The following is a 12,651-nucleotide window of genomic DNA, read 5'->3' as shown; positions in this document are numbered from 1 at the left end:
ATTTTCCTAGAATTTTGACAAGTCATGATCTCATGTTATCAAAGGAAGGAATGAGGACACTAACCCACCAGCGGAAACACTTGTGGCTTGTAGGTACTCTTAGTTTAGCATTTCACTCCTTTTCATGATGACCTAACATAGGGCCAAAGGACATTGCAACCTTGAGATGATGAAGTGGTTTCATTAGATCATTGATTATTCCTTAACACCCCTACGTTAACATGTTCAAATTTGAGGGTCCTCAGAAACTCCTTACGCAGCACTTGCCCTCAAGTTAGAGCCGTTATCTACCAATTTGCACATGGATTGGAATATATGTTCTAGAATCTGGAATATAAGGGGATTGCTCTGGAAGGAAGCCTATGGTGAGAGACAAGCATGGCCTCAGGATTACATTTTGAATTATGTGTCCATGGCACACGAGAAAATATTGTAGGATTCAGTGTGATGTTGGCCTAGGAAAAAATGTATTAACTACAAAATTTTTCCTCTTATAGTGAAAATGGCTTGGAAATACAATGGATCTCACCTCTTGTTGCCTATATTATGGGTTCAAAGGGAAATTAATTATTTCTCTCATCATTCTATCATGTTCAATAGGAAGGAGGGTCCTTGGTATGGAACAACATTATTACATCATGTTGGACGATATTTCGGTGGCAGCTATAAGGGAGTGAAAGATATGTTTGAAGAATATGAAGAAGAAAACCACATGGTTGTGTCCTACTTGTTACAAAGGGGAGTCTCATGGGCTCCCTTGAGAATGATAACATTGACCAAGAAGAAAATTATGAGAATTTTGACATTAGTGCCTTTAGTGAGAAATATGTTGGTCCAAAGTAGCATCAATTTGATTTGCTTAAATAAACCACTAGATAAAAGAAAATGGGCATGTAGTACTAGGTGGATTATCATAATTTCAACATCATTAGAGACCACCATGAAATGTTTCTCCCTAGTGAGAAAGTGCTGGTATATAATAGTAACAAATGAAGAATTAGAACAGGGTTTATAAGAGATAACATCATTGGCCCCACGGGATGTGGTGATATGGTCATTGTCTTAGAAGTAAATTACAGAAAAATGACTTAAGCTAAATAATTATTGTGCATAGAATACCTAGGATATGAAGTCCAGAGGGCTTAAAGGCATCAAATCCTATTGGAAAATGTAGACTTGAGACACCAAACCATGCTCATGATAATGGTTCTTGTTTAATTAGAATTAAAAGTTGACTTCTTCAAATCTAGGTAACTTATATACAATTATTGTCTCAATTAAGTATAAGATTCTTATTAATACATCCATTTATTACAACCATTGTACACATTCTCTCTTCTATGTTATTCATATTTTCATGCTCAATGAGTCAATAACTAAATGGTTAGGACATGTACTCTCCTTAGGGTACATATAGGTCAAATAATGGGGTTTTACCATTCACACTCCCCATTGTGATCATGGAAAAGTCCGAAGTCATGATTATTGCAATATAGAGTTCTCAAAGTGGTTGGTGTGAACCTCACAAGCCATGATGAGAACATGGGTGCATAATAAACATAGAATTATGTTCAAGCTCTGAGTCTCAACAACTCTAAATAAAAATCAATTTGCACTTTTCAAGCATCATCTTGTTAAATATAAATGAGACAATTTATTTAGCAAATGGTTTTTTGAAAATTTTGGGTGACATTAGGATTATTTGGTAAACTTTTATATCATAAAATTGTGATGCGGTGAAAGAACAAATGAATTCCTTGGGATTTTTGTTAATTCTTCCTTGCTTTGTAAAGAAGGTTGTTAATATTGAAACAATGTTTCTGGAACCTAGAAAGATCAACATTATTTTGTTTCTTGTTTTAAATTTGTTATTTTGAAATCATGTTCATTTCTCCCTTGATCATCCTCTTGAGGGTACACTTGAAAATAGCAACTCCTTTTAGTAACAACAACTTGATGATGTTTCAGAGCACTAATATGAACAAAACGGTAATAAGGGTGGCATTTTTGTTGTGTAAATATTGATATTTATTTTTTATTTATGCCTGAAGAAGAAAACCACATGGTTGTGTCCTACTTGTTACAAAGGGGAGTCTCATGGGCTCCCTTGAGAATAATAACATTGACCAAGAAGAAAATTATGAGAATTTTGACATTAGTGCCTTTAGTGAGAAATATGTTGGTCCAAAGTATTGACTCATTGAGCATGAAAATATGAATAACATAGAAGAGAGAATGTGTACAATGGTTGTAATAAATGTATGTATTAATAAGAATCTTATACTTAATTGAGACAATAATTGTATATAAGTTACCTAGATTTGAAGAAGTCAACTTTTAATTCTAATTAAACAAGAACCATTATCATGAGCATGGTTTGGTGTCTCAAGTCTACATTTTCCAATAGGATTTGATGGTACCAAAGGAAGGGAATGAGGACACTAACCCACCAACAACAACACATGTGGCCTGTAAGTACTCTTATTTTAGCATTTCACTCTTTTTCATGATGACCTAACACAGGGAAAGGGACACTGCAACCTTGAAATGATGAAGTGGTTTCATTGGATCATTGATTTTTCCTTAATAAATCTACATTGACAAGTTCATATTTGGGCTTCTCTTAGAAGTTGTGTCCATTCTTCTCTTACAAGATCAAATTTAACTAAATTCTTGGTTGTTTTTTCATCCAGAAATTTGAATACGATGATGAGATTTTTAGAACCCAAAAATATGGAATGTGAAAAGGAATCCTTTACAAATTTTTTAATGACCCATTATAAGAGTATTTCAGATTATTGTTTTCTTATGAAATTCGCACTATAGTAATTATCTTCTTTTGTTGATTGCAATGTTTGGTTTTCATACAGAAGAAGATTCATTGGATTTTCTTTATTCTCATTCCCTCAGGGATGATCACAGGTTCTTTAAATGCAAGTTTCACTAATTCTATATTTGTAATTTTTTACTCATGTTGGAATTTTAGAGAAGGTTTATGGGTTATCTGTGTGAACCATGCCATGCTTTTTTATATTTGTTCATTGTGGTATTCAGTTAGTCATTAACTTGGCTAGCATTATTGTTCAATGTGCTCGACTGTTATTTTCATATGTTTATTGTTTGCATCTGATAATTTGCTTCATGTTTGCACGTTTAGTTGAAGGATGTCCGAGTGTGGTTCTTTTATTTCTGTATCTTGATTTCTATTGGGTTTGTGTCTATATGTGTATGTTCTCTACCATCAGTTTTGCTCAATTTCGAGTTCACTAGTGTATTTTTTTGCCTTAATTTTTTACCCAAAATAGATCACTATATGTTATTTCATCTTATGAGATCACAGGTTCAAATCTAGAGGGGAGTATATTATGTAGTATGTACACTTCTGTAAACTTAAGCAGTTAAATTGTTGCATGGAGATTGGTCCCTTGTCCCGTAAACAAGTGGGTTTCATATAACATTCTTTTGTCTCTCTTAGAAATTACCTTAAATTTAGATTATTCTCATTATTATATTACAAAAAATCAGAGTTGCGGACTAGCACATGCCATTTTATTTTTCAGGCCCATTTGTGAAATCCATTGACGAGGGTGAAAACTGAAAGTTCCCTGCTTGAGAACTGAAACAACGTTTTTTTGGGGGGCCAATCTATTGATACATCATATTTTATCCCTTAAAGTTTGAAGAGCTCATTAAGAGATTTTGAAAAACCTAAAGAAGTAAAAAAAATATGGTTGTGCTAGAAAGTTATGCCCTGACAAGTAAACTTGTGCTTTAATGATCATAGTATGAAGTGGAATCAATGCTAGCTTTTATTGGTCACACATTATAATCTAACCATATATGTACTTTCAAAAAGGCCCTAAAGTATCCAAAACCATAAAACTAACTGGTAGTAAGGGATTGCACATGCCACAAACCCTAACCCTAACGTTGATGACTATCAACAGGTGTTAAAACCTCATCCACCAAGGGAAAAAGTGTTCCTTTCCATGCTAGCACAAGGCAAAGGAGTGAGATATCATAAGAGGTTGGAGGAAGAAGGCGACTGTTTAGGAACCTATTATAGGTCACAAAGCATATCTTTTCGGTGGTGAGTCAATATTCATTTGTATTTTGCATTACATGTCTGTGAATAAAAATAAAAAGGTACAACCCTTATTTCTTGCTAGAATTTTCCTTCGTAGGATTCTTTAGGGTAAATATTGGTGTAAATGGTATGTTCTTTCCATTATTACAACTTGTTCTTAATTTCTAAGTTATTTTTTTTTGTAATGAAAGAACTATGCTTCTAATATTAAAACATAAACATAAGTAATCACTTCACAGTAGAATATAATGTCACTACATTTGGATTGGCATTTCAATATTTGTTGTGGAAAATTGTCCATTGGGATATCCAAGGAAATTTTTTGATCATATTGGTATCAAAGTGGTTTTCTAATTATTTTGGAAGTTGTAAAGGTAATAGTAATGCATGAAGTTTTAAGTGCAAAAAAATTCAATTTCTAAAGAATGGAACCAACAAAATCAAGAAGAGAATGAAGAACTGAGAAAGATATTCCAACACTTGTAGGAGGAGAATGAAGAGCTACAAAAGAAATTGTTTATCCTACAAAAACTCCTCATCTCTATCATTGTCAAGATAAAGGAGTGTAGGGTGCATTCCTTTGAAAATGGAAAGTATTTTCTCAATGAAGTAAACTATTTAGAAGAAGATAATGTCTAAGTCACATAGAAATTGTAACAAAAATCAATAGCCAATGAAAAATAATGGGACAAGATTAAAAAAGAACCTAAAAAGGTGAAGAGAATGCGTGAATCTTTCCCTACAAAGTTATTTAGTCATGTTTCTAACTCTACACAATGTTGTAGTTGTTGCATTGAAATGGTTTCATGTATATCTTTGGTTTCATGGCTTTCTTCAATTCATTTTGTGGCATATAAATTGTTGGTTTGTGTGATTCTGTAGAAAAGAACAAGATAATGCTTGTTCCCTCCAAGAGGAAAAAATGAATTACTTTAGCGTCACTCATTCTCTTCACCTTTTCATCATCAGCATAGACCACAATGAAAGTTTATTGCCTAGTGAGACAAGGGTGGTATACAACAATAAAAAATGAAGAATGAAAACCAGGCTTTAGAAGAGATAACATCATTGGCCTCATGGGATATGATTGTATGCTCACTATCCTAGAAGGACATTACAAAAAAATGATTTAGGCAGAAGAATTGAGGTGCATAGAATATCTAGGATATGAAGTCTTGGGGGCTTAAAGGAATCATTTCCTATTTGAAAACTCCAACCTCAGACACCAAACCATGCTCATGATAATCATGAAATTATCACTCCTTTGGACCTAGAAAGTGAGAAAAACAATTACACATTTATAGCCCTAGATCTGGATGTTGTTAACTTAAAGTATCCATGCATTCCATCTAATGAGGATACATGAAAGGAGTTTGTGTAGAGGGATAAGGTTGAGTGTGTTAGAGACAATATTTTAGGACCAATAAAAGGACCCTCAAATTAACCTTCTGAAGGGTTGTTACGTGAATCAGGTTCTGTAAGTTTGAATAAACGTTTGATTAAAAAAAAAACACCAAGGATGACATGATAACGTTTTCATGGTAAAAAAGAGCACCATTCTTTGAGCTCAAGCCATGATACAAATAGGAGTGTTCTCGACCTTGGAGACAACCTTTTCTGTGCTAGAATCAAAATATATATTTCATGGACTAAAGAGGGTCTGAATGTGGATGTTTGCACAAGAGCCTTAGAGGGTGGATTTAATGAAGTTATCAACAATAAGGAGGTTTTTTCTCCCATAATATGCCAATGTGGTAGTGATCAAGGCTTTATAGGCAAATTTTTTCCTATAATTTTGACAAGTCATGATCTCATGTTATCAAAGGAAGGAATGAGGACACTAACCCACCAGCGGAAAAACTTGCGGCTTGTAGGTACTCTTAGTTTATCATTTCACTCCTTTTCATGATGACCTAACATAGGGCCAAAGGACATTGCAACCTTGAGATGATGAAGTGGTTTCATTAGATCATTGATTATTCCTTAGCACCCCTACGTTAACATGTTCAAATTTGAGGGTCCTCAGAAACTCCTTACGCAGCACTTGCCCTCAAGTTAGAGCCGTTATCTACCAATTTGCACATGGATTGGAATATATGTTCTAGAATCTGGAATATAAGGGGATTGCTCTGGAAGGAAGCCTATGGTGATAGACAAGCATGGCCTCAGGATTACATTTTGAATTATGTGTCCATGACACACGAGAAAATATTGTAGGATTCAGTGTGATGTTGGCCTAGGAAAAAATGTATTAACTACAAAAGTTTTCCTCTTATAGTGAAAATGGCTTGGAAATACAATGGATCTCACCTCTTGTCGCCTATATTATGGGTTCAAAGGGAAATTAATTATTTCTCTCATCATTCTATCATGTTCAATAGGAAGGAGGGTCCTTGATATGGAACAACATTATTACATCATGTTGGACGATATTTTGGTGGCAACTATAAGGGAGTGAAAGATATGTTTGAAGAATATGAAGAAGAAAACCACATGGTTGTGTCCTACTTGTTACAAAGGGGAGTCTCATGGGCTCCCTTGAGAATGATAACATTGACCAAGAAGAAAATTATGAGAATTTTGACATTAGTGCCTTTAGTGAGAAATATGTTGGTCCAAAGTAGCATCAATTTGATTGGCTTAAATAAACCACTAGATAAAAGAAAATGGGCATGTAGTACTAGGTGGATTATCATAATTTCAACATCATTAGAGACCACCATGAAATGTTTCTCCCTAGTGAGAAAGTGCTGGTATATAATAGTAACAAATGAAGAATTAGAACAGGGTTTATAAGAGATAACATCATTGGCCCCACGGGATGTGGTGATATGGTCATTGTCTTAGAAGTACATTACAGAAAAATGACTTAAGCTAAATAATTATTGTGCATAGAATACCTAGGATATGAAGTCCAGAGGGCTTAAAGGCATCAAATCCTATTGGAAAATGTAGACTTGACACACCAAACCATGCTCATGATAATGGTTCTTGTTTAATTAGAATTAAAAGTTGACTTCTTCAAATCTAGGTAACTTATATACAATTATTGTCTCAATTAAGTATAAGATTCTTATTAATACATCCATTTATTACAACCATTGTACACATTCTCTCTTCTATGTTATTCATATTTTCATGCTCAATGAGTCAATACCTAAATGGTTAGGACATGTACTCTCCTTAGGGTACATATAGGTCAAATAATGGGGTTTTACCATTCACACTCCCCATTGTGATCATGGAAAATCCGAAGTCATGATTATTGCAATATAGAGTTCTCAAAGTGGTTGGTGTGAACCTCACAAGCCATGATGAGAACATGGGTGCATAATAAACATAGAATTATGTTCAAGCTCTAAGTCTCAACAACTCTAAATAAAAATCAATTTGCACTTTTCAAACATCATCTTGTTAAATATAAATGAGACAATTTATTTAGCAAATGGTTTTTTGAAAATTTTGGGTGACATTAGGATTATTTGGTAAACTTTTATATCATAAAATTGTGATGCGGTGAAAGAACAAATGAATTGCTTGGGATTTTTGTTAATGCTTCCTTTGCTTTGTAAAGAAGGTTGTTAATATTGAAACAATGTTTCTGGAACCTAGAAAGATCAACATTATTTTGTTTCTTGTTTTAATTTTGTTATTTTGAAATCATGTTCATTTCTCCCTTGATCATCCTCTTCAGGGTACACTTGAAAATAGCAACTCCTTTTAGTAACAACAACTTGATGATGTTTCAGAGCACTAATATGAACAAAACGGTAATAAGGGTGGCATTTTTGCTGTGTAAATATTGATATTTATTTTTTATTTATGCCTGAATTTTTCCTTATGCAAATTAATAAAGTTTATTAATTTTCATTCCTTTTTATCATTATGTCATGGTTGTCATTTATTTCGATTTTATAAATATTTTTTCTGCACACTTTCCTCTTACAATGTTGTTTTTTATATGCAGATATACATGATTCTTGAGAGTAGCCAGAAAGAGGATCTTCATATTTACTGGGCATTGAATTTTCATCTTCAGTGGAGAATGGAGAATGTTCTTCTTAAGAAGTTGCTTGTAGAAACTTTCTTGATCTATTATAATGAAAATTATTGGCTTTTTGGATTAGATGTTAGTCGCTTTGGTGCAATAAAAAATGGAGAGATGGAAATATGGTATGCTAATTCACCACTTGGCCCTTAGAATGTGTAAATTAGTTTGCATGATTATGCCTAAGATTTTTCTTGAAGGTTGAATACTAAGTTCCTAAGGTGTTCTTTTCTATGGTGATATTTTATTTTCTTTCTTTATATAGGTCATCTAGCCACATGGTGGCCACTATTTCCCAACTAAAGAAAATGTGTTTTAGTTTCTAGTAGGGATTCCTATAGTTTTTAATGTTGTGATTATTTCACCTCATGATTATTTTGGGCAAGAAAATGCTTTAGGAATTCCATAGAAGACACCAGCGGATAGGTAAATAATTTTTTTATAATTGCAATGTCCATTCCATGATATCATCTCTTTATTGTTTGATTATATTTTGAATATTTCTTTTGATTTTGTTTTTTCTTTTAACTATGAAATTTAAAATACTTGGTATCATGTCCATTTAAACAACAACCAAAGATTGAAGATGGAATTAGTATTAGACTTAATTGATTGAAATCATTTTAGTTATTTAGTGTTAAAACATTTTCAGGGCTATTAGAAAATTTTAATTTCATGTCGTTATTTGAGCATAGGTTGTTTATATACTTGACCAATTTCATACGTTAGAGAATGAATTTTTGTTGTGAATAAAATGACAAGGATTAGACATCACACCTCAGATTATTTGTTTTCAAAAGTTATCTACTACTTGAGGTTTTTAGCATGTAACTTAGTTGATATGATTGTGCCTAAGCTTTCCCTAAAGTTTGAATACTAGGTTACTAAGGTGTTATTTTCTATGATAATGCTTTATTTGCTAAGTTTATACATCTCATTTGGCCACATAGTGGCTGTTATCACCTAAATGAAGAAAAATTGTTCGAGTTTTTTATTTTTATGGGGAAAAATGTATTTGACATTGTTGATGTTGAGGTATATGTTTTATAAATCCTTCATAGTCTACTTTAGCTTATATTTTAGTGTTCGTCATCTTTCATGTCTTATACTCTACATTGTATCTTATTTTGTTTTCATAAAAGGAACTCAGTATTGATGGTAAGAAGCAGGTATTGAATAAATAGGAGAAAAATAAAAATAGAGAGACAAATGCAAAAACAAAGAGAGAATAGAAATGGTCTAGTGATACCCTTAGAGCCAATATATCACATAAGACACACACATAGAGACTGATGGAGAATTCTTTAGGGTTGGTGAATTCACTTGCAATGTCTTGGCAACACAATGATAATTTTTTGAAGTGATGAAACAATATTTCATGTGTAAATTATAGTCCAACCAATATTAAGTTGGAAACTCATATTGTAATACTTGAAATTTCATATAATATCATTTTTGTGATTGAAATTATTTATAGTTGCACTTGATATTGTTTAGTATTGTAATTAACATATGTAACTTTGCATGACATTTTTTTAGTTTAGTTGAAAAGTCATATTAATTAATTTATGTTGATTAATAATGAACACATAAAATTAATCTAAAACTACTAAATTAGTATTTTATATTGATTAATGATAAACAAAAATAAAATGAATATATGACTAAATTAGTCATTTATAGTATTTATTAATGAAAGTAAATGAAATGAATATAAACTACTAAATTATTTCTTTACATAATGAATATGAAACTACCAAGAAAATATAAATGACTACTGCAAATGATAAATTTTTTATTGCAAATGACAACTGACTTTTGCATATATATGATTATTAGTAACTAATTTAAATTATCTTATAACACGAACAAAATTTAGTCAAGTTCATTTGGTTTTTAACTGGTTTCAAGTGATTACTAAAGTTTGCATATATATGACTATTAGTCACTAAATAACAATATCTTATAACACGACCAAAATTAAGTTATAATCCTTTGTTAATTAATTGGATTCAAGTGATGCCTAAATTTTGGATATATAAATATTAGTAGCTAATTTACAGTATCTTATAAAACGACGAACATTTTAGTCATTAATTGGTTTTCTAGGGTGATCATATAGTAATAAGTTCTATTATATATTTGGTCTTTAATTGTTGCAATTAATGCCAAAATCAATGACTAAATTTATAGCAAAATTTATGACAAATATATTACTAGATGATAAAATCTATACAACCAATTAATAAATAAGCTAAAAACAACTAAAAGTTGGTTGCATTATAAACTAGAAATTGTCCCAAAAGGTACAAACAGAGGCCAATAGACTTATGAAGTTGGAATTGTTGAATTTTTATAAAAGATTAAAAATACAGGTATTTTTCTAAAAAAAATTAAAAATAGAAAATAATGAATATTGGAAACCACATATTTAAAATCTCAATTGTATTGTCAATTTGGGTATTGGTTAACTTTTATACAAACATATGCTTCCACAATTGTAACTCTTCCCCAACATTGATAAACCACTGCCATTGTACATAATTAAATTAAATGTAAACTTTATAAACTGCATACATGTTGTGAGCTCCTCGGTTTGTAGTAAAGCCTGTTTCCTCAACCTTGCATTTTCTTCCACAATGGACTGATTCCATTGAAAAAACTGTAAATTTAACCTCTCAATGCGAGAAGCCTCTTTTTCTATCTTCCTCTTGGACCTGTGAATATTAAATTCAGAAGTTAAAATTTTCAGTGGTTTCAGTGCTTTTTATTATAATTGTGATCTTTATTCATTATCCAAATTCAAAAAATTGCAATGTTTACTTTATAACAGCTGACCTATAAAGCGTTCAATTTTTTTTTTCCAATTTGTTCAAGCTATTTGCAGATAAAAATGATAAAAATAACCCAATATAAATGTACAACAACATAAAATTACGTTTGAAGTCAAAGATTGTAAAGTCATGGACATTTGGAAGGTATAAATGTTTCATGCAATTTGGAACAAGGCCATGCACATAATAAACAATAAATTAATCTATATTTTAAATTCTGGAAAAAAATTATAATAAAAATATAATGACTTGAACGATAAAAGGAGATCATGACTAAGTATAATTTGACAACATATATTGAAGAAATAAAAGAATAACTGGAGAAACAGCTGCATCTGTATCAAGAAATAAAACCCTAATCACATCTAACAACATCGACATGGTCGCTAATTTTCAGACATATTATCCACTCTCCACAAGATGAAAGAATTCAAATGAATAGACTGCAGGGCTGAAACAAAGCAGTTCTACATTTAACTACCTAACCAAATATCACTACGAAAGTGTTAATAGGACAAACGTCTGGCTAAAATTGCCACCAAAATGAACCCAACATAATTATAAATAACGCCCACAGATCCTTCATTGGGAGAGGAACTCATTCCCGGTGTGGCCATACTATTTGTACCACTGGAGTTTGTTGGAGGAACGCCCTTTGGTGGAGGAGATGCAGAGCCTGGTGTTGTTATAGGAGTAGCAACAAGAATACCAATAGTTACTGCAAAACCAAAAAATTAAACCAGAAATAAGGAACTTACCATCTGGATTATCAGAAAAAGCACCCGTAGAAACAGAGTTAGCAGAAATCTCTTACCGTTGCATTCAGTGAGAGGCGGAGTGGTGACATTGCATGAGCTTGACATGGTCAGGGCTCGCTTCTGGTCGATCGGTTGACCTAATGGATTGATACTAGCAAAACGCTCACAGAGACACACAACGTCATTAGTAATGATGGATTTGAGGGCGGTGCAACAATCTTTAGCTCGTTGCTTGTCGGTTCCCATGATGAAATTAAGACATGGCGATAAATTCATAAGAGTACTCTAACAGGATCCACCAAGAGATGGAGCTATAGCCACAGCTAGAGCCACGGCCAGAGTAGCAGCGAGGTTAGTTACCGTCAATAAAATCAGTAAGATGCTTGTCACCTCATATTTCCATTGTGGAACAGCCTGGAAACATTGCAGCAGGTTTTGCAGTAGGTTGTGGAAGATAACAAGAAAGTGGTATCCGCCTAACCAGATACCAGTTGGAGTTCACAATAGATGTCAATCATATGCCAGTTACAAGTGCATGCCAGATGTCAATCACAAAAACGAAAGGTAGATGAAAAAGCTCATCCAGAGGAAGACCTATCGGCCTAAATATTGTAAATTAGCTAGTACTAGTCACCGACTGAAAAATACTCATCCATATGAGAATTTTAGTCTTTTTTTAGTAACTAATTAGCCATTTTGTACCAGTGTAAGGCAATGGATACCTATTCTTGATATTCAACTTGTTCAACTCATTGTAATAAATACACAATCTAAGAGCATCATCATTCTTCTTCACAAACAACACTAGTGCACCCTAAGAAGATACACTTGGCCTTATGTACCCCTTAACAAACATATTTTTAAGTTGCAACATTAATTCTACCAACTTAGGAGTGATCATCCTATGTAGTTCCTTTGATGATG

General features: G+C 32.6%; 1 protein-coding gene across 1 annotated transcript; it reads right to left on the bottom strand.

Moving 5' to 3' along the window:
* Nucleotides 1–11,475: 11,475 nt before the first annotated feature.
* On the bottom strand, nt 11,476–11,973 carry LOC149192896 (non-specific lipid transfer protein GPI-anchored 15-like). Its single transcript, XM_089407151.1, has 2 exons — nt 11,784–11,973; nt 11,476–11,687 (listed from the first exon to the last, which is right to left on the bottom strand). Exons 1-2 carry the CDS (start codon nt 11,971–11,973, stop codon nt 11,476–11,478), a joined length of 402 nt encoding a protein of 133 aa, XP_089263277.1.
* Nucleotides 11,974–12,651: the final 678 nt, after the last annotated feature.

The sequence above is a fragment of the Pinus tabuliformis genome, chromosome 2_2, assembly GCF_031772625.1.
Source record: "Pinus tabuliformis cultivar Carrire ecotype Pingquan chromosome 2_2, CPIR1, whole genome shotgun sequence".
NCBI lineage: Eukaryota > Viridiplantae > Streptophyta > Pinopsida > Pinales > Pinaceae > Pinus > Pinus tabuliformis.
The sequence above is the reverse complement of the archived record's forward strand: the minus strand, read 5'-3'. Positions and strand labels throughout refer to the sequence as shown.